The sequence below is a fragment of the Miscanthus floridulus genome, chromosome 15, assembly GCF_019320115.1.
Source record: "Miscanthus floridulus cultivar M001 chromosome 15, ASM1932011v1, whole genome shotgun sequence".
Taxonomy (NCBI): domain Eukaryota; kingdom Viridiplantae; phylum Streptophyta; class Magnoliopsida; order Poales; family Poaceae; genus Miscanthus; species Miscanthus floridulus.
In genome coordinates, this window is record NC_089594.1 from 78,267,034 (window position 1) to 78,290,532 (window position 23,499).

The following is a 23,499-nucleotide window of genomic DNA, read 5'->3' on the forward strand; positions in this document are numbered from 1 at the left end:
AGAAAAAAGTTAGTCATCATTGCAGGTGACCAAGATGCAAACAATAGACCCAAAATCATCAGGGATGCACACCAAAAAACCAAACAAATATCGTTGACATGGCCTCGTGCTTAGCTGTATGGCACAACAATGCCTGTTGTCAAGATCCAATAGAACCGAGCAGGCCACACCTTACAGAATGCAAAACAAAAGTAGTAGTAAGCTAGGGTTTCCTCCATTAGAGGCCAATAGGCCGCCCGCACGTAAATCGGCGTCCACAGCGAAGGGGAGCGAGCCTCCGCGAGTGCTGGGAGAGGAAGATCCTGCAAGGAGAGGTACGAAGAGAGAGGGAGGAGGGACCAAACCGAGGAGAGAACGAGGCAAGGAACACCAGAGCTGTCGGGGCCGCAGACGTTTCGAGGAAGAGCAGACCTGTGTTGACTATCTGCAGGAGCTCGCGCGGAGGGGAGCAGCCGTGGCCGCCGACGTTGGCTGCTCGCGCCGCGCCGCCGCATGAGGCCCACGCCATCTGTGGCGCGCCCAGCTCTGCCCGCGCCGGCATGCAGTCGCCTCGCACCCTCGCATGGCAGAGATGGAGGGAGGGAGCGAGGGAGAAAGGGGAGAGGAGACGGAGTAGACGAGGAGACGCTGGGAGAAGGCAAATATTTTTGTACGGACCAGTGAACATGGGCTACTAACAGATCTGGACATCCAAGCTGCGATCAAACGGACCAAAATAATTTTGCTACCGTGGACGGCCTGAGCATCGGCTAAACTAATAATATATATATATATATATATATATATATATATATATATATATATATATATATATATATATATATATATATATATATATATATATATATATATATAACTACTACCCTGTAGCTGGCTACAAAATAACTTATTCTGTAGCCACTTTGAGTTACGATAATTACTATGTTAATTTATAAGATTATAGTAACTTCTTATTAAGTGGTTTACTATAACATTATGGTAAATATCTCCATGTGTTACAGTAACCCAACTATCGTAAATATGTATTGATATTATCGTAAATTAGTATATAAAATTATCGTAAATGGAGGTGGCTACAGAATAACTTATTTTATAGCTGGCTACTGAATATACTATATATATATATATATATAGAACTACTATTCTGTAGCTGGCCATAGAATAACTTATTCTGTAGCCACTTTGAGTTACGATAATTACTATGTTAATTTACGAGATTTACAGTAATTCCTTACTAAGTGGTTTACTATAACGTTATGGTAAATATTCCCATGTGTTATAGTAACCCAACTATCGTAAATATGTATTGACATTATGGTAAATTAGTATATAAAATTATGGTAAATAGAGGTGGCTACAGAATAACTTATTTTGTAGCCGGCTGCTGAATAGTCTCTCCCTATATATATATATATATATATATATATATATGCCTCTTATCTGGGTACAACTGTAGTATCTGCTCATGTACAGACACACTAACCCTACACACGCACACCACACTCACACCACATGTACACAAGCAAACCTACAACTATACTCAGATCACTGGATCGCGTCCTTCTTGAGATCACCGGATCCATAGACCTGTAGACGACGAGGCGCGTCGCATTCCCTTTGTAACTCCACGCGAGAGGCAACAAAATTTATTTGGGAACGAACCCCGATGAGAGACGCGAGTGCGATTCCTGAGAAAATCGAACTCGCGCCGGCTGCCTGCCCTAGAGAGAGAGAGATATGAAGTTCTTCAGTGGTCTGATTCAACATTCAAAACTGCGATAAGGTATGAAATATATATAGATATAGATACTTTTAGCACTAACCCACAGAAAAGCTTGGTTTCACTCTGCATTTGCTGAATAGATACTTTCAGCACTAGCCGAACTAAGCAGCAACAGATCAATGTAAAAGGCAGTGTTCAATGCTTATAACCTAAAGCTCTGAATTATCAAAACTTCCTTATCTTTGAATAATCACATTTTTCAGTAGTGGAACTTGGCACTGGCCGGTTGCACCAGTAATCAGTTGTATCGTAGGACATTTACTTATTATTGGGCATCATATTATATATTCTACCGTATTCCAACAACAAGTGCAATTCTCAAATGATGCACTTCTACAGAAACCATTATTTTGTAATTATCAATCTCTACTTAATACAATACCACTCATGGCAGTGTGATCTATAAACTAACCCTCATAAGGTAATATCGCTGAAATATAAAACAAAGATATACGCTCTGTTCGTTTGGGCTGATTTGGCTTATAAGCCATGACTGAAAGTACTGTTGGCGGATTTGGTGCGAGAGAAAAATACTGTTCGTTGACTGATAAGCCATGACTTATAAGTCAGATACGAGCAAGCGAACAGACTCCAAGGCGCGTCAAACACGCGCCAGTTTTTCCAGTAGCAAAACGATGCAGTTCACTGAGATGTAACGTGGCAAGTAATAAGCCAGACACGTGTTGCATAGGAAGCTCATAAACGGTTAGATCTTTACAAGCATATTATTCTCCGCATAGATGTGCTCCTTTTATTTTAAACTATAAAATAAAATGCTCTGGTTTTTTAATATATTACTTTTACTATTTTTACTACGTATAAAACGTTTGGTTTGTTAGATACATTATTTTTACTATTATTTAGATTATGTATTTGGATATAGTATAAATCAAAATCTATGTATCCTAAAAAGCCAAAACATCCCATAATTGGAAATGAGGAAGTACATATAACATATTACTTAACTATTTAAACTTGTCTCTGCTGTTCTATCTCCATACTCCATACCATTTTCGATGTCCCAAAAATTTCGCATTGCGTACTATTCGTACCAATCAGAATCCACTACACATTGTCCCATCTGATCCAATATGTTTCATCCCTAAATGCTTGTGGTTGATCATTGGCTAATCATAGGTTTCATTCTGATTGACTCACTATTCCTACATACTCATCCTCAAATAGCAGGAGAAATTGCAGGTGTCTGATGCCTTATGGCGATCTTGGCAAGTGCAGAACGACATCACACATGAATCACGCAGCTTTTCCATCAATGGGTTCGTTCGCTTTCTGAGAAGCTATTGGACGGAACTATGTAATATCAGCCAAAATAGAGACATGGCCGATCCGTTTGGCAAGCGAAAATTCTACTACGTGACGGGCCGCGCGATTGGAGACCGTGCGACCCGTCGCCCTCTTCATGCTCGCCTCCTCCCGCCGAGCTCCTCCCTCCCCTACCCTCCCGCGTTCGCGACCGCACCCGCGCTGGAGACGAAGAAGATGACGCCGGCGGCTAGGGTTCCGGCGACCTCGCCGGAGACGAAGAAGACGACGAGCTCACGTCTCGCCGGTCTCTCCCCCTCTCCTTCCCAACTCCGGTAGGTAGAAGGGCTCGGCCGGGGGGAGAGGCAGGACGGCCAGGCGGTGGGGAAGGAGGCCAGGCGGCTTAGGGGCCCTGGCGACGACGGTGGCGGCCGGGCCAAGGAGGGGCAGGGCGCCATGGCTGGAGGGGAGGGGAAGAAGGCAGCTGCCGCGGGCGCTAGGGTTCGTCGGAGCTCCTGCGAACCCTAGCGCCCGCGGCGGCGGGGGCGAGAACGACGAGGAGGGTAGGGTTGGGAGGTGGGCAACGCAGCCGCTGGCTGAAAACGTGGGGTGAGGAAGGCAGAGACAAAAGCGCGAATGCGAGGTAGTAGAGATGAATAGGGTCGCGCTTTAACCTCCCCCTTTGGCAAGCAACCAATGTATAGCTCTCTATATGCCAGACGGCAGGCCAAAAGAGGGAGACAACCGTGCCCTTGGAAGCGGCGGGAAGCGGAATGGCGAAAGGTAAATGTTGATGGTGGTTTTTGCAGGTCGACGGGTGCTAGAGGCATAGAGGTGGTCATCAGGGACCATAGTGTGGCGGTATGCCTAGCTGCTTGGCGAGATGTAGTGGAAGCCAGGGATGCTGAAGAACTGAAGAAGTCAAGGCGCTGGGCTCTGATATGCTACCGAAAACCCTGAGATTCCGGTGATGCTTGAAATTGACTGCAATTCGGTCCAGGCTCTGTTGAAGAATTTGGCGAGGGATCGAGGGCCGCTATAGCTAATAGCGGAGGAAGTGAGACAGGCAGGAACCCTGATGTCTGAGTGAAATGTAGTCCACACGAGAAGAGAGAGAAATTATGCTGCACATGAGCTCGCGCAACAGTTCGGCTGTTTGGCACAATGTTATTCCTGTTTGTATTGAGCAAATTATTGCTCAAGATTATAATAACTAAATTATTTTTTCGCGAGATTGTAACTAGATTGTTGAGCAATAAAAAACATCTCTTTTCTTGTGAAAAAATAGCTGGAGAAATTGCATACACCGATAAGTCATAATAGTTGCCATAACATGCCGTTTGCAAAAAGCATACGGATCACTTTAGCAACATGTGGTGCTACCCATATTTGGCTGTGCAGGAGTCTTTGGTGTTTCGCAAGACTCGTGTCTTTTCGGTCAAACTCGCTCCTCGTGGGAGCATCATTTCTCTGATCCTACGGCGAAGGACAACACGAGATCCTACACCCAACATCCACGTAGACAATCCCACTGCCGAGTGCCGCACACGCCCCCAAAAGCTTGCCGACGCCGAGCGAGTAGCCGAGCACTGGCACTGCAGTGGAGTGGCAAAGCAAAAGCACTCTCACCCAACCGAATATCCCACAAGATCAAATGCACCCAATTCATCACTTTCTCTCCTGTACGTAAAAGCGAAAAACCCTGATTTTTAAACCCAAAAAGCAAAATCCGCAGGTGTCCAGAGGCCTAAATTTAGCAGCAGCAGCAGCAGCTCCGCTTCCGCCACGGAGGCTGTCGGATCGGAGGGGAGGGAGGAGGGGGAGGACGGGACAGAAATAGGCGGACGGCTGGAGAGAGATTGGCGGAGGAGTCCACGAGGGGCGCGCACGAGCCAAGGCGGGAGGCGGAGGAGGCGAGGAGCGGAGGCCGGGGTTAAATGAGACAGGACTTGAGGAGAGGGAGGAGGAAGGAGCGGAGCGCGCGGCAGGTCGTCCAGAGATGGGAGGAGCTCCCCGTCGTCCCCGCCTTCTACTCCTCTCGGCTCGTCGTCTTCCCTGAGGTGACCGTCTCCGTCCGACCCTGTTCTTGTCAGCTGTCACCCCACCCGGTGGGGGTGATCTCGTGCATCTTGCGCCGCAAAGTTGGGGCCTTTTCTTTAGGAGGAGAAGCCATTAGAAGCAAGCTTGGTTTGTCTAGATTTGGTATTCGTTAGATTTCTCCACCTTTTTGTATTTCCCCTGAGTCCCTGACGCGTGCAGTAATGCTTACTTAGCTTTCCGATCGTTCAACTCAAGAGAATGCCTTGTTTAGATCACCTCCAAATTCCAAGTTTTTTCATTCTCTCTCCATCACATCAATTTTTGGACGCATGCATGGAGCATTAAATGTAGGTAAAAAAATAACTAATTGCACAGTTTGGTTGTAAATCACGAGACAAATCTTTTGAGCCTAGTTAGTCCATGATCGGACAAAGTTTGTCAAATACAAACGAAACGTGCTACAGTGTCCAGATTGCAAAAATTTGCAATCTAAACGAGGCCGAAGAATGAGAAATCCGTTCAGTTGGGAGATATCCATTCACCAATATGCGTTCCATAATGCGGCAGATTGGTGAAGACAAATGCCCTGTTTCATTTTAATGATGATTTGATTCGGGCAGCAGAGAATTGCCTGCTTGCTTGTCCTGCTGGAATGGAAATGCATTTTTCGTAGTGGTCCATTGATCTTTCACCAATCTCGCTAGTCTGATTACTGATTGCCCTTTATGTTTATGCTATTGGAACTTGGGATAACTCAGAAGTAAGAACATAATTAAATAGCTAGGTCATGGTTCATGACAGGGATTTTTGTGGCTCTCTGATAAACTTTGCTGGCTCTACTGCATGCTGTTCTTTTGGATTCTTTATTAATGGAATGATTGGTAGAACGGTAGTGGACCATTTGTCTTAGTGTATATCATTATATCAATCCATTCGCCAATATGCTTTCCATAATGCGGCAGATTGGTGAAGACAAATGCCCTGTTTCGATTTAATGATGATTTTATTCAGGCAGCATAGAATTGCCTGCTTGCTTGTCCTGCTGGAATGGAAATGTGTATTTTGTAGTGGTCCACTGATCTTTCACCAATGTACAAGTACAGCCCATCTTGCTAGGCCTGATTGCTGATTTCTTTTTATGTTTGTTTATGTTGGAACTTGGGATAACTCAGATATAAGAACACAGTTAAATGGCTAAGTCATGGTTTATGACAGGGATTTTTGTGGTTCTCTGATAAACATGCTGTTCCTTTGGATCCTTGATTATTGGAACTATTGGTAGAACGTTAGTGGACCATTTGTCTTAGTGCATAATATTGCTCAATTTTTACCATAATATTGTGATTTTTAGTTATGAATACTAACTAATATGTAAAAGCATTGAAAAATTGTTGAGACATACACTTATGTATATATTTATCACACTTATGAGGTGTCATCATGTTTGTTCGGCCCCCCTTAATTAAAGTTGCTGGTTCCGCCACTGAGTGTATATCAATCCATGTCTCCGTGTCGTACTCTCTTTTTAGATGTTTAAAGAACATGTCAGTTGTATTGCAAATTTACAAGTGGGCATGAACCTGTCTGTAACTCATGCCATTATTCCTGTATATGAGTTCAGTTCTTGTGTCACTACTGTTTTTCTTCTTATTTTCTGTCTTCTCTTGCAAAATGCAGATTACATTCAGATTCGGATTTTTGCCACACCCCCGGCAAGATAGAGTATCTGGAGCACTCTCGAATGCTAATCAGACACCCTGTCCATTTCTTCCTCTGTCTTAGACACAAGGCCTTCTCATGGCCAGAGACTTGCCTCATCCGCCCGTAACTAGACGGAAAATTCTGCGTTTCAAGTTCCTGATACCATTTGTTCTGGTTCTTTCCGTGTCTGTTATTGCTGTCACCCAGTACTTCCAAAGTATCTCCTACCTTCTAAGGCCACTGTGGGACACACCACCTAAACCATTCACCCGCATCCCACACTACTATGCCCCCAATATCTCCATGGCCCAGCTGTGCCAACTCCATGGCTGGGGCATCCTCCCCGCCCCTCGCCGTGTCTTTGATGCTGTCCTCTTCAGCAATGAGCTTGATATTCTGGAAATCCGGTACCGTGAGCTCCTTCCATATGTTGACAGGTTTGTCCTCCTTGAGGCCAATTCCACCTTCACTGGTATCCCCAAGTCACTCTCCTTTTTTGAAAACTTCAGCCGTTTTGGATTTGCTGGATCAAAGATTGTCTACGACATGCTTTCTATTGGAGAGGTAGATACTGGTCCTCGTCGGCAACCGTTCCATGTTGAGGCCTATCACCGCCGTTCACTTAATATGCTGATACGAAGATCAGGTATTGCTGTCGGTGATATCCTGATCATGGCTGATGCTGATGAGATCCCTACCCGTGAGACTGTGCAGCTGCTCAAGTGGTGTGATGGAATACCACCAGTCATGCACCTTGAGATGAAGAACTACATGTACTCCTTTGAATTTCCTGTGGATGACAACAGCTGGAGAGCGACGGCACATGTGTACAATGAGCGCACATCATATCGCCACTCCCGTCAGAGCAACTTAATCCTGGCTGATGCGGGCTGGCACTGCAGCTTCTGCTTCAGGAACATCAAGGAGTTTGTTTTCAAGATGAAGGCATACAGCCATGCAGACCGAGTGAAACAGAAAAGCTTCCTAAACCCAGACAGAATCCAGAAGATCATATGTAATGGGGACGACCTGTTTGACATGCTACCTGAAGAGTATACATTCACTGACCTCTTCAAGAAGATGGGGCCGATACCCAAGTCAGCATCTGCCGTGCATCTGCCTTCCCATTTGATCAAGAACGCAGACAAGTTCAAGTTCTTGCTTCCTGGTGGGTGCTTGAGATCAGAGTAGATCAGAGATTAGCTTTTGTTTTGTTAGCCAACAGTATTTCTTTTAGCTGCAATACTGTTGTTCATGGGGGAAATGTTTCTTTTTTGTTTGATATGAAATAGTATTACTTTTAGATAGGGTGCTAGGAGCTGTTTTGGTGTGGACTTGAGGAGCTAAGGGAGTTCTCATGTTGTATCTGTAGCGGTGGGCTTATCAGCCCCTGAATTACAGCAAGTAACATACATGTAAAATGGCTATAGTAAATTGGTACCTTTTGGGTTCATCATGATCTTTCTTTTCCAACAACTCAAGTGGAGGTTGTTGGTTGTCTGTTGTCACTGTTTGAACTTCATTTCTGGCATCGAGGAGATGCCTTAGAAGAACTTCATTTCTGGCATCGAGTTTCAGGCTTTCAGTTTTAGGGCAGCCGCAATGCGAGCGAACACTACTGGCCAGTAGTCTCAACTAAAAGAAAGATCCACGTAGATCAAGCAGCAGCAGAGTATGAAACGCCAGCACATACTACATTAATTGGCTGTGTGGACCGCAATTAACAACTGCGACCCAGATATTTGTATACAGTCCCCTGTCTGGACCTCAATTTCGCCCATCCGGCTGCTCCCTGTCCCCTGCTGTCAAAGATCGGCTTGGATAAGGATGGGCCCGGGACCAGGCCCGGCCCCGGCCCCGGCCCATGAACAGACGCTTTCACGAGCTCTTCTGTTCCAGGCGTACCCAAATCCGTTCGTACCCTACGAGTCTGTCTACTACTGCGGCCCGAACCCCAATCCGTTTCCTCCCTTCGCCGGCGGCGGGAGCGGGAGGGACGTCGGCCATGGCGTCTCGTGCTCTCTCGGTCCTCCCCTGCCTCGATGCCATGGAGCCGGAGAGGCCGCCGCCGGCACTCGTCAGCGATGTCCTCGAGGAGATCTTCCTGCGCGTGGCCTCCCCTGCGGACCTCGCGCGCGCCTCCGCCGCGTGCGTCTCCTTCCGCGGCCTCATCAGCAGCCCGTCTTTCCTCCGCCGATACCGCTCCGTCCACCCGCCGCTACTTCTCGGCTTCGTCAACCGCGATGGCTTCCACCCTGTCGAGGCGACCCATCCCTCTGCGGCTGTGGCCCGTGGTGTCGCCCGGACCGTCGACTTATCCTTCCTTCCTCATGGTCCGCAAGGTTGGTGTGCGTATGATGTCCGCGATGGGCGTGTCCTCGTCGGACACAAGTGCGGCTTCCGTCGCCTCCGCGAATGCTGGGACATCGCGGTGTGCGACCCCCTGTTCCAGCGATACCTGCTGCTGCCTCCCATGACCGACGACCTACTCGCCTCCGTCGGCCTCCATAACAAAGACATGCACAGATCCCGGGCCTCCTTGATCCCTTCTGGAGGCACGGAGGAGGGAACGTCGTTCAGCGTCATCTGCTGGATGTTTTCCAAGACAAGATTGGCGGTATTTATCTTCTCAACAAAAACAAGCTCTGCTCACTGGGCTGCCGTTAAATTTTCACATTATAACACATTTGGCCTTCTCTCACGCTAAATTTTTTCACAGGGTATATATGCCTCTAGGGGTAGGTGCCTAAAATAATGCAAATCCATCGGTCATCTTCTACCTCTAGCTCCGCCAGCCCCCTCGACCGTCTTCCTCCCCACGCAGCTCCGTCGCCGCCCCTCCCCCGCCCTCCACCACCGGCGGCCAACGGCTTCCTCACCTCTAGTGCGCCACCCACCGTCCTCCACCACCCAATGACCCTGCCCTCCCGTAAAGACAATCAAGGTCACCAGCATCATCCTCGTCCTCGCGCCGCCCCCACCCCCACCACCGGCGGCTGGCGGCTCCTGACGCCTCGCGGCGCCATCCACATCCCGCCCCAGCGCACCCTAACCCCAGGGTAGGGTGTCGGCGAGCTCGCCGCGATGCCCCTGCCTCGACCTAGCCTAGTCACCTCCACCGCCGCCAAGGTCCTAATGCCGCCCTCCGCCGTCCCACTGCCTGGCCGGTCTGCCTCCCCCCGAATTCCCTTGTAAGCCTGCCGGAGTTGAAGAAGAAGAAGAAGAGAGAGAGAGAGTCGGAGAGAGAGGTCGTTGACCTTACCCGATGATGCCAGCGAGATCTTGCCGGAACCCTAGCCGCGGGCGCGGTCACGCGCGTGGGCACAGGCGCCGTCGGGTGCGGGTGACTGACACGTTGACTTACAGATAAATAGGATAGCAGGCGACTGCATGTGAGTAAATCTATTTTTTATTATTATAGTACTCTGTGATGACATTCTCGTGACGAATACTGTCATCATAGAGTGCGCATCTCGAACCCACTCCTGTGACAAAGCGAGAGAAACGCAAATTGAGGACATTTTGGTCACAAACAACTTTGACGCCCCCAAATCGTTATAGAAAACACCACGACTTATTTCCTTGGGAGCTGACATGTGGGTGATGACGTGGCGCGGAGTTGCAATGGATTTTGTTGCCATAATTTATCAAAAGTCCATGTGCATGATGGACCTAAGTTGATTATACTAAGTCCAAATAATGTGGGCTTAGCCTATTTTGAGGCCTAATAACTTTAAGCTTGGCCAAGCCTATTCTGGGGGTCAATTGATTTAGCCCATTTTTGAACCCGATATAGGTCATATCCATTTTACTTGTAGGCCAATCCCTTTGATCACAATAGCTTGAAGCTCATTTCAAAGAAAACTACTAGCAATTATTTAAGGCATGCACGTATTTTTTATCTAAACCCTAAACCCTAAACTCCCTCCGTCCCCGAATATAAGGCATGCACATATTTTAAAATTCAAACTTTGATACCTTTGACTAGCAATTAGTCTAACTATATCAAAAGTTTGTATTACAAAAGTAGTTGCATTAGATTTGTATTTAGTAATACTTTCTAATGATCAAACTTTTGTTCCTATAAATTATATATTATAAGAGAAATTATAGGTCAAAATATATTTTTGAAGACCGCACCAAATCAAATCGCGCCTTATATTCGGGGACAGAGGGTATATATATAATATGAACTTGACGTCACTATACCATATCTATGCAAAGTATTTGTTTGCATGTGCAAATTCCCCATTTGTAGGAAGTAAAATTCAATTCTCTTAATTCTTCGGCAACCGCGCCATTTCTTTTGGATTTCCTTTTCTTTGAAACCAAGATTCCTTCTATAATTTAATCCATCATTTAGTTTTTTTTTGAATCATTGAATTCATTATTCGACGTGGTCTAGCAACTCATCTCTATTTGAGACACCCCGCTTGCTTATTGCAATTCAGAATTGAATTGATTTTATCGTCGATATAAACTAGGCACCAACTTTCATTCACCGCAAAAGGAAGAAAACTAAGCTAACGGGTGACAGAACCACAAAGAAATGGGAGATGATGACCCTTTGTTAGATGAAACACGTTGCAAGACATCAGACAATATTTTTTTGGCATGTTGAAAACACACTACAAAACAAATAAACATCAGACAATTGTGATGTTTTGTATGTTGGTTTTCAAGCCAGAGGCAATACAATGAGCTAAAAGAGATCAAGTGTAAAGTCCAAATCCAAGGCAGAGGGGGTGGAGAAAAATAATAATAAGACCAGTAAAGGCTCGAATCACTCCATTTTCACATCCCTTTATCTAGGTGTAACTTAGGTCATGTTTGGAGACGACGGTCTAAATTTAGTTCCCGGGGCTCCAAACATGTGGTCTAAACAAAGTGATGCCTAAACTTTGCCCCCCCCCCCCCCCCCCCCCCCCACACACACACACACACACACAAAACAGTAACGACCACTCCCCACCCACCCCCCAAAAAAAAAAAACACTAATGACCGCCTACAGATATAGATAGAACTATATCACAGAAACATATAATAACCTAATACGCATGTATGGAACGGCAAAGCATAATGATCATGGAAGTTCAATAATTCTTCTCCTTCAGGGTCGTCAGGGATTTCTGAAAAAGATGGATCTTGTCTCTGCACTCTCATTGTCCAAAAAACTCCAAATACCCCCAGAATAAGTGGCTCATTGGGTCTCCCCCATCGGCCCCGACGCCTAGAAACATGTCCTGGTAGTAATCATCGATCAGCTCCTCCTCGTCGTCGTCGTCGAGGGACTCAGCCGCCTTCCTGTTCCTCTCGAGGAAGATGGCTGCTTCCTCAGGGTCCTCAGGCAGGTCAGTGTTCCTGCTGTGCACGTGCATCGCCATGTCCCTGAATATCTTGAACCGGAAGGCCTTCTCGACGGGGTTGTCGCGCTTCTTGTTGAACGCCTTGCACCAGCGCTCGTATAACGCCCATGTTGCTTATTCTGACTCCACGTCCTCGGCTGTCACCGCCATGATAACATCTACCACGATTTTGCAAATGTTAGTAACTGTGAAGTGTGAAGCGTTCACAGCGAGTCGCAATCGAAGCAAGAGGGAGGGGACTAGTTTACCTTCATAGGCGGCGCCGGCGTCGTTGTTGAGAGGATGATCGTCGGCAAGGGGCTTGCAGAAGCTCCGGCCATGCAGCACATCTGGGCCGAGCCGGCGTCGTCCGCAGGCAGCAGCTTCGCCGCCCAGGAGGGAACCAAACAGGCCAGAGCCTACGCCGGCGGCGCCGGAGCGAGAGCGAGTTGACCGGAAGGACGCCGCAGCTGCGTGAGAAGCGGCGGATGCGTCACGGTCGGCGCACACGACGAGCCTCCAACTCGACGCCCTTGTTGCTGCCATGGCAACGGATGACAGCTTCGTCGTCGGTGCTGCTCTTCGTCCTCCCTTCGGTCGACGAGGAGGATCAGTAAACCCGCCCAGCCCTAGCCGAGCGCCTTGCAGCATGTCCATGCTCGGTCACCTCGATCGAGTTGCGACGGGCCGGTGGAAGTGGAACCCTAGCTATAGGTGGGGGACGGCGGTGGGAAGGAGCCCTTATATTGGATCAGATCAGGTATATATTAATCTTTATTATCTCACGGGAAATCGAATAACTTTTTTTTGTTTGATTTGATTGATATAATAGGAAATTTTCGCGGAGGATCGGGCAACTGATCACACAAACACAAGGTTTGGCAATAATAAGAGAAGCAGAGGCAAGAAACCTGGCCGAATCTGTCCCTTCTTTATCTGCACATATTGCTCCCATGATCCAACGGACACGTCTGCAACTGCAATCTGGAGACAAGCATGATGAATCTCCGCCAGCCATCAGCCATCTCCCGGCAGTTCACACCAATGTGTGTAGCACATTTTTCTCTGTTGATTGAAGACAAAACAATCTTGTTACCTAGCGTTGCTGCTGCCCTTTTTTTATATATCGGAAATACTGGGGTTAGGACGTCCATCCACCCGACCGCTTGCTTGCTTGGGCCTGCGGACCGGCCCAAGTAACCTGCCTGTCTTCACCACGCACCGCTCCTCTCTCGCAGCCTCAGAGCCACCGGCTCCCAGTCTCTTGTGTCCGGACCTGCAGTCCCGCACTTGAGGCCTCCCGCGTGGTCCTGCCTCCGGCAACTATGCCTCTGGCGCCGCACCTCCGCCTACTCGTCCTGCTTCCTTCTCCTACCCGCACCGCGCCATCTGTCCGTCGTGGCAGCTCCACCAAGCTGGCAAGCCTCCACGACGGATGCTCCAACAAGCAAACGAGGAGATGAGCTTTGTGTGACGCTGCCCTGCTGGCAAGTTGCCCACGCCATTGTCGCACCGGCGAGCTCCGTGAGCCACCGCCGACCTCCGCACCGGCGTCGAGCTCCGCAACGATGAGCCTCCATTTGCCCAAGCAGCAAGGTAATATTGCGCTGAAAGCACATGTTGTATGCATATGTTTCAAGTGTTTCAGATGTTTTAGAGGTATGTTGCAAGTGTTTTATATCAATGTAGCAAAAGTAGATCAGGATGTTGCACATGTTGTAATAGATATACACGTATGTTTCAAGTGTATGTTCCAAATGTTTCATCTGTTTCAGATGTATGTTGCAAGTGTTTCATTTGAATGTTGCATATATATGCAAGTGTTTCAGGTGTTTTCATACGTATGTTGCATGTGTTTCATCTTGATGTTTGCAATGGCTACACACGTGTTTTTAAATTTTTTCTAGTGTTTTCAAAGTGTTTCAGACATATGATGCAAGTGTTTCAGCTGTTTCAAGCATATGTTGCAAGTGTTTCATCTTGCCGAGATGATCAAAATTCATATATAGAAAGCTAAATTTGGAGTTCGTATGAGGAAATTATGCTTTTAGGAAGATCCACCCCGTGGAAACCGGCTGAGCCACTTTTAGCAGCCTAGACTAAAAGGAAGGGTGGCTGCTCCACTCCAGCAACTCTACCATCAAGTAGCTCCATAAAAAACTAGAGTTTCTGGAGTACCCCTTTCGGTGCTCCACAAAACACCATGAGTGCGTTTTTGGCCTCAAACCCTAAAAATGGAGTAGTGGCCCCACTGGAGTTCTTCTAAGCGCATGTTTGGTTGGCCTACTAAGGGCCTAGATCGGTTTCCCTAATGTAGCATGGGCTTGTTTTGTTACCTATATGAGGCCTAAAGCCTTGGCTAGTGAATGTAGTAGGACAAGGGTAGCCCAATTCCACCAACGCAAATTGAGTGGGTCCACACGCACGGTGTGGTGAACAAAACCATGGGTTGGTGCTAGGGTTTCCATATTCTTCTCCTCACTACGTCGCCTTGTCTCCTCTCTCTCACTTTACCCATTGCCGCCACCACTCTAGGATTTATCATCACGGCGAAACCTACAACGAGTCGGCCATCTAGGTGCCGCCTCCATTGCTGGTAGGGAAACCAAGGGTTGGTGGAGCACTCTACATCTTCCTCATCTCTCTTTTGGTTCTTGCTTCGTGGGCTTGTTTGCAGTACTATATATGGTATGATGGATTTTGTTTTGCCATACTACAAGTGGTATGGCTTTGATGTGTTGGATGGAAATATGATTAGCTCTATGGTAATGCGCATGGATTAAACTGGCGTTGATTCGTAGTTGTTTGTGGTTTCCTAAAATGTCCTATGAATCACTAGCTCCTCCATCTATAGAATTCGCTCCATGGTTTCCAACTGACTTTTTACTTTTGTGTTTTTACTCCACATGTGACCCATCCTCACACAAATCGTATTGATCGAACGCGGAAACAAAGCAGGTAAGTAAAGGAATCGATGGACATGATGATGGAATCTGCCACCATTGCCGCTACTATTGCCAACAAGATTGCATGACTGCCATTTCAGCGTGGATTGCACGTTCCAGGCCACGGAGCACTTGCCATGCAACAATAGTCTCAACGGCCTTCCGCACAGCAACAGACACTGACGCTGTCTAGAAGTGCTTCCTTCCATCCATCCTGTCGCCGCTAGCCAAAGTGGAGCTCGCTCCATAGCCGCCGTCCAAGAAGGTATTGTCCACACGACTCTCTGATGGCCCAGTCCTCCTCGCCGATGGCCTGACAGTACTACAAGAACCACTTTAGTTTGCACATAAGTTTTGTGCGGTATGTGATTCTGGGATGGCTGATTAGTCTCTGGTGTGGTGTGTTCAGAGCGTGTGGTTGGACAAGGAAACCGGTGCTAAATGCTACATCTGTTGTCCACAAAGAAGCCGAGCATTGATTGGAGCAATACTCCTGCCAACTATTGTGGCTCCCTATCACTAGCTCCAGGTTTGCTCTTGCTCACACATCTTGCTTGCCAGTTCTAAAATTCTGATGCAAATTGTGAGTGGGCATTTAGTTATTAGTTAGTACTTGTTCGCACTCAAAATTGGCTAATTCAGGATGATTCTAGGAAAACTAGCTTAGGCGGTTTTGGACTATCCCAAATTGTAAATTGGACTTCATTATTTCATTCATATTGCCAAGATGAACAAAACTCATATATAGAAAGCTAAATTTGGAGGTCGGATGAGGAAATTATGCTTTTGGGAAGATCCACCCCGTGGAAACCGGCTGAGCCACTTTTAGCAGCCTAGACAAAGGGAGAGTTGATGCTCCACTCCACCAACTCACCATGAAGTGTCTTCATAAAAAAAACTAGAGTTTCTAGAGTACCCATTTTGGTGCTCCACAACAAAACACCTGGAATGCGTTTTTGGCCTCAATACCTAAAAATGGACTAGTGGCCCCACTGGAATTCTTCTAAGCGCATGTTTTGGTTGGCCTACTAAGGGCCTATATAGGTTTCCCTAATGTAGTGTGGGCTTGTTTGGTTACATATATGAGGCCAAAAGCCTTGGCTAGTGAATGTAGTGGAAAAAGGGTAGCCCTATTCCACCAACGCAAATTGAGTGGGCCCACATGCATGTTGTGGTGAACAAAACCAAGGGTTGGTGCTAGGGTTACCATATTCTTCTCATCACTGCATCATCTTGTCATCTCTCGCTCACTTTACCCATTGCCGCCGCCACGCTAGGGTTTGTCTCATCTCGGTGCAACCTAGAACGAGTCGGCCATCTATGTGCCGCCTCCATTGCTGGTAGGGTAACCAAAGGTTGGTGGAGCACTCTACATCTTCCTCATCTCTGTGTTTGGTTCTAGCTTGGTGGGCTTGTTTGCGGGACTATATATGGTATGGTGGATTTCATTTTGCGATACTACAAGTGGTACATCGTTGATGTGTTGGATGCAAATATGATTAGCTCTGTTGTAGTGCGCATGGATTGAACTGGCGTTGATTAGTAGTTGTTTGTGGTTTCCTGAAATGTCCTAAGAATCACTAACTCCTCCATCTATAAAATTTGCTCCATGGTTTCCAACTAACTTTTTACTTTTGTGTTTCTACTCCCCATGCGACCCATCCTCACACAAATCGTATCGATTGAACGCGGAAACAAAGCAGGTAAGTAGAGGAATCGATGGACATGATGATGGAACCGACACCATTGCCGCTACTATTGCCTACAAGATTGCACGCCTGCCGTTTCAGCGTTGATTGCCCATACTAGGCCATGGAGCACTTGCCGCGCAACAGTAGTCTCAATGGTCTTCCGTACTGCAGCAGACTCTTATGCTATCTAGAACTGCTTCCTGCCATCCGACATGCCGGCACTAGCCAAAGGGGAGCTCTCTCCATAGCAACCGTCCAAGAAGGCAGTGTTCATGCAGCTCTCTGGTGGCCCAGCCCTCCTCGCCTATGGCCTCATAGTACTTACTATAAGAACCACTTTAGTTCGCACATAAGTTTTGTGCGGTATGTGATTCTAGGATGGCTAGTTAGTCTTTGGTGTGGTGTGTTCAGAGCATGTGGTTGGACAAGGAAACTGGTGCTAAGTGCTACATGTGTTGTCCGCAAAGAAGATGAGCATTGATTGGAGCAATACTCCCTCCAACTATCGTGGATCCCTATCACTGGCTCCATGTTTGCTCTTGCTCACATATCTTGCTTGCCATTTTTGAAATTCTAATGCAAATTGTGAGTGGGCGTTTAGTTATTAGTTAGTACTTGTTCGCACTCTAAATTGGCTAATTCAGGCTAATTCAATGAAAACTAGCTTAGGCGGTTTTGGACTATCCCAAACTGTAAATTGGACTTCATTATTGCATTCATATTGCCAAGATGATCAAAATTCATATATAGAAAGCTAAATTTGGAGTTCGGATGAGGAAATTATGCTTTTGGGAAGATTCACCCCATGGAAACCGGCTAAGCCATTTTTAGCAGCCAAGACTAAGGTCATGTTTGGCATGGCTCCAGAGCAAAACTCCAGGCTAGAGCTGGCTCTAGCTAGCTAAACACCCCAACTCCAAAAAAAGTTAGAGCAGCCCAACTCCATGGAGTTATTGGAGCTCTAGTTCATTTTCTTGGAGCACCTCTTTCCCAGCTCTAGAACTCTCTGAAATAGACTTGGACACGGAGTTCGAAGAAAATTCCATCGATTACAAACTCTGAACCGTTTTTCTTTCCTTTTCTTTTTGTCCAGCCCCCTCCATCCCGTGAGAGACACCCACCCGACACTACCCGCCCCGAGCCCCGACGCCGCTAGTCGTGAGTCGCGACTGGGAGAGCCGTGACCCTAACGATCGCCGCTGGCCCTGCCCCTGCCGCGCCCACCTCGCCGGGCGATGCCACCCCCGCGCCTCCCTCCCCCCGCCGGCCTATCCTCCTTCCCTCACGCCTCCTTCCCCTGCGCCTCCACTCCCCAACCCTAACCCTAGACGAGAAGAAGGGCATCTTCCTCATCGATAGCCGGCGTCCTCCGCATCGACGGCCGCCGCCCGATGACCTGCTCCAGCGCTGTGAAGACCCCCCCTAGCAAGGTCCCCCAACCTGCAGTGAAGACCCGACAAGCTCCCCCAACTGTGCAAGGTATTCCATCCCCATCTAGTTGCAAATGTTGGACTGTTTTCCATCTTCTTCTTGATCCAATGAGCCCTCTTGTTACGATTTGTGGGAGACTCTAACTTGTAGTGAGAGACCATTGCATCACCGAGCAGTGTTGTTTTCCCTTGGTAGGTTCGGCTATGGTGCTAATCCTGGCATACCTTGATAATACAATGGATATAGGCATTGTATTATCCTGGCATTTTTTAAGACCGTCAATCTACACTGTGAATATAGGCATTGCTAATCCTGGCATACCTTGATATCAATAAATAAAGTGCAAATGTTCCTCCTGCAATATTATAAATTGATAATACATGTTAGCTTCTCTCATGAAACAAATTATGTTTTCCTATGGTGCTTTTAATTTTATTTTAGCAAACTGGGTGCTCAATTCTCACGGACGGAGCCTAACAAGTTTTGCCTATATTCTTAAAGATACTACAGTCTTTGTAGTTGCCCTATACTAGTGAAATTTTGGTAGTGAATTAGTTGCTCTGTGGTTCATGTTAACGAATTGTGCATGTTCTGAATGCTTGTGTTGAGTTCGTATAGATGCCGGAAATTGATTGGAACGTAGAGAACACTCGGATCCTTTGTGGTTTGATGGCCGAACAAGTTGAGAAAGGAAATAGGCCAAATACATTCTTGAATTCAGTTGGTTATGCTGCGGTTGAAAAAGGATTCAAAGATAGGACGGGTATTGAATTGACCAAGGGGCAAATCAAGAACAAGTGGGATAAATTGAAGGAAGATTTCAAGGCATGGAAAAAGCTAAAGATGAGGCAAACAGGAATCGGTTGGAATAATGGCACTATTGATATGGACAATGAATGGTGGAAGAAAGCTAGAGCTGTAAGTGTTTGTATTTAAGAATATTACCTTCTTTTTTAATTAGTTGCTATTATTATTTGTCCTAATATGTGTTGCTCTCTTGCATATTTTCAGGACATTCTAGGCTACGGGAAGTTTAGGATGCATCCCCTTCAAAATGAAGATGAGTTGATGACTTGTTTTCAAGGCATCATTAATGTTGGTGCTGACCATTGGTCCCCTTGTGGCGCCAATGCTGCAATGGCTGCAGCACCTACACTTTATAGTGTGACACAACAATCAGCCCAAGATGAAGAAGGTGCGGCACTAGCTGGGGAAGGTCCAACTCCACTCAGAGCCAGCTCCACCTAGATTTCTGGAGTGGAGCTGCTCTGTCTGGAGTTGGAGCCATGCCAAACAGGCCCTAAGGGAGAGTGGCTGCTCCACTCCACCAACTCTACCATGAAGTGGCCCCACAAAAAAACTAGAGTTTCTGGAATACCCATTTTGGTGCTCCACAAACACTTGGAGTGCGTTTTGGGCCTCAATCCCTAAAAATGGACTAGCAGTGACCCCCACTGGAGTTCTTCTAAGCGTGTGTTTGGTGGGCCTACTAAGGGCCTAGATAGGTTTCCCTAATGTAGCATGGGCTTGTTTGGTTACCTATATGAGGCCTAAAGCCTTGGCTAGTGAATGTAGTGGTTCAAGGGTAGCCCAATTCCACCAATGCAAATTGAGTGGGTCCACATGCACGGTATGGTGAACAAAACCAAGGGTTGGTGCTAGGGTTACCATATTCTTCTCATCACCGCGTCATCTTGTCTTCTCTCGCTCACTTTACCCATTGCCACTGCCATGCTAGGGTTTGTCATCTCGGCGCAACCTAGAATGAGTCGGCCATCTAGGTGTCGCCTCCATTGCTGGTAGGGTAACCAAGGGTTGGTGGAGCACTCTACATCTTCCTCATCTTTCTTTTGGTTCTTGCTTGGTGGGCTTGTTTGCAGTACTATATATGGCATGGTGGATTTCATTTTGCGATACTACAAGTCGAATAGTGTTGATGTGTTTGGTGCAAATATGATTAGCTCAGTTGTAGTGCACATGGATTGAACTGGCATTGATTCATAGTTGTTTGTGGTTTCCTGAAATGTCCTATGAATAACTAGCTCCTCCATCTATAAAATTTGCTCCATGGTTTCCAACATTGATTGGAGCAATACTCCCACCAACTATCATGGATCCCTATCACGGGCTCCAGGTTTGGTCTTGCTCGCACATCTTGCTTGCCATTTCTGAAATTCTGATGCAAATTGTGAGTGGGCATTTAGTTATTAGTTAGTACATGTTCGCACTCAAAATTGGATAACTCTGGCTGATTCTAGGAAAACTAGCTTAGGCAGTTTTTGTCTATCCCAAATTGTAAATTGGACTTCATTATTGCATTCATATTGCCAAGATGATCAAAATTTATATATAGAAAGCTAAATTTGGAGTTCAGATGAGGAAATTATGCTTTTGGGAAGATCCACCCCGTGCAAACTGGCTGAGCCACTTTTAGCAGCCTAGACTAAGAGAGAGTGGCTGCTCCACTCCACCAACTCTACCATGAAGCGGCTCCACAAAAAACTAGAGTTTCTGGTTACCCCTTTTGGTGCTCCACAAAACACCTAGAGTGCGTTTTTGGCCTCAATCCCTAGAAATGGACTAGTGGCCCCACTAGAGTTCTTCCAAGCGCATGTTTTGGTTGGCCTACTGTGGGCCTAGATAGGTTTCCCTAATGTAGCGTGGGCTTGTTTGGTTACCTATATGAGGCCTAAAGCCTTGGCTGGTGAATGTAGTGGGACAAGGGTAGCCCAATTCCACCAACACAATTTGAGTGGGCCCACATGCACGTTGTGGTGAACAAAACCAAGGGTTGGTGCTAGGGTTACCATATTCTTCTCCCCACTGCGCATCTTGTCTTCTCTTGCTCACTTTACCCATTGCCACCGCCACGCTAGGGTTTGTCATCTCGGTGCAACCTAGAATGAGCCGGCCATCTAGGTGTCACCTTCATTGCTGGTAGGATAAGGGTTGGTGGAGCACTCTACATCTTCCTCATCTCTCTTTTGGTTCTTCCTTGGTGGGCTTGATTGCAGTACTATATATGGTATGGTGGATTTTGTTTTGCGATACTACAAGTGGTATGGCGTTGATGTGTTGGATGAAAATATGACTAGCTCTGTTGTAGTGCGCATGGATTGAATTGGTGTTGATTCATTGTTGTTTGTGTTTTCCTAAAATGTGCTATGAATCACTAGCTTCTCCACCTATAAAATTCACTCCATGGTTTCCAACTGACTTTTTACTTTTGTGTTTTTACTCCCCATGCGACCCATCCTCACACAAATCGCATTGATCGAACACGAAAACAAAGCAGGTAAGTAGAGGAATCAATGGACATGATGATGGAATCCACCACCATTGCCGCTACTATTTTCTTCAAGGTTGCACGCCTACCATTTCAATGTCGATTGTCCCTACCAGGCCATAGAGCACTTGCCGTGCAATAGTAGTCTCAATGGCCTTCCGCACTATAGCAGACTCTGACGCTGTCTAGAAGTGCTTCCTGCCATCCAACCTACCACCGCTAGCCGAAGGGGAGCTCTCTCCATAGCCACCGACCAAGAAGGCATTGTTCATGCGGCCATTTGATGGCCCAGCCCTCCTCGCCGATGGCCTCATAGTACTACAAGAACCACTTTAGTTCACACATAAGTTTTGTGCAGTATGTGATTCTAGGATGGTTGATTAGTCTTTGGTGGGGTGTGTTCAGAACATGTGGTTGGATAAGGAAACCGATGCTAAGTGCTACATGTGTTTTCTGCAAAGAAGCTGAGCATTGATTGGAGCAATACTCCTGCCAACTATCGTGGATCCCTATCACTGGCTCTAGGTTTGCTCTTGCTCACACATCTTGCTTGACATTTTTGAAATTCTGATGCAAATTGTGATAGGGCGTTGAGTCATTGGTTAGTACTTGTTTGCACTCAAAATTGGCTAATTCAGGTTGATTCTAGGAAAACTAGCTTAGGCGATTTTGGACTATCCCAAACTATAAATTGGACTTCATTATTGCATTCATATTGCCAAGATGATCAAAATTCATATATAGAAAGCTAAATTTGGAGTTCGGATGAGGAAATTATGCTTTTGGGAAGTTCCACCCCGTGGAAACCGGCTGAACCACTTTTAGCAGCCTAGACTAAGGGAGAGTGGCTGCTCCACTCCACCAACTCTACCATCAAGTGGCTCCACAAAAAACTAGAGTTTCTGGAGTACCCCTTTCGGTGCTCCATAAAAGACATGTAGTGCGTTTTTGGCCTCAAACCCTAAAAATGGACTAGTGGCCCCACTGGAGTTCTTCTAAGCGCATGTTTGGTTGGCCTACTAAGGGCCTAGATAGGCTTCCCTAATGTAACATGGGCTTGTTTGGTTACCTATATGAGGCCTGAAGCCTTGGCTAATGAATGTAGTGGCACAAGGGTAGCCTAATTTCACCAACGCAAATTGAGTGGGCCCACATGCACGGTGTGGTGAACAAAACAAAGGGTTGGTGCAAGGGTTACCATATTCTTCTCCTCACTACGCTGTCTTTTCACCTCCCGCTCACTTCACCCATTGTCGCTGCCACGCTAGGGTCTATCATCTCGGTGCAACCTAGAACGAGTTGGCCATCTATGTGCCGCATCCATTGCTGGTAGGCTAACCAAGGGTTGGTGGAGCACTCTACATCTTCCTCATCTCTCTTTTGGTTCTTGCTTGGTGGGATTGTTTGCAGTACTATATATGGTATGGTGGATTTTGTTTTGCGATACTACAAGTGGTATGGCGTTGATGTGTTGGATGCAAATATGATTAGCTCTGTTATAGTGCACATGGATTGAATTGTCATTGATTCGTAGTTGTTTGTGGTTTCATGAAATGTCCTATGAATCACTAGCTCCTCCCGCTATAAAATTCGCTGCATGGTTTCAAACTGACTTTTTACTTTTGTGTTTTTACTCCCCATGCGACCCATCCTCACACAAAACATATTGATCGCATGCGAAAACAAAGCAGGTAAGTAGAGGAATCGATGGACATGATGATGGAATCCACCACCATTGCCGCTACTGTTGCCTGCAAGATTGCATGCCTGCCATTTCAGCATTGATTGCCCTTACCTGTCCATGGAGCACTTGCCGCACAACAGTAGTCTCAACGGCCTTCCGCACTACAGCAAACTCTGACGCTGTCTAGAAGTGCTTGATGCTATCCAACCTGCCGCCGCTAGCCGAAGGGGAGCTCTCTCCATAGCCGTCATCTAAGAAGGCATTGTTCATGTGGCTCTTTGATGGCCCAGTCCTCCTCGTCGATGGCCTTAGACAAGAACCACTTTAGT

At 46.8% G+C, this 23,499-nt stretch overlaps 2 protein-coding genes across 2 annotated transcripts; both read left to right on the forward strand.

Annotated features, from left to right (window-relative positions):
- The first annotated feature begins 4,746 nt into the window (after positions 1 to 4,746).
- On the forward strand, positions 4,747 to 8,240 carry LOC136508845 (uncharacterized). Its single transcript, XM_066503626.1, has 2 exons — positions 4,747 to 5,106; positions 6,764 to 8,240. The coding sequence occupies exon 2, from the start codon at positions 6,884 to 6,886 to the stop codon at positions 7,976 to 7,978; it is 1,095 nt and encodes a 364-aa protein (XP_066359723.1). The 5' UTR covers positions 4,747 to 5,106; positions 6,764 to 6,883; the 3' UTR covers positions 7,979 to 8,240.
- Positions 8,241 to 18,818: 10,578 nt separating this feature from the next.
- On the forward strand, positions 18,819 to 19,448 carry LOC136507738 (L10-interacting MYB domain-containing protein-like). The gene is made up of 2 exons (XM_066502365.1): positions 18,819 to 19,118; positions 19,212 to 19,448. The coding sequence occupies exons 1-2, from the start codon at positions 18,819 to 18,821 to the stop codon at positions 19,446 to 19,448; spliced, it is 537 nt and encodes a 178-aa protein (XP_066358462.1).
- Positions 19,449 to 23,499: the final 4,051 nt, after the last annotated feature.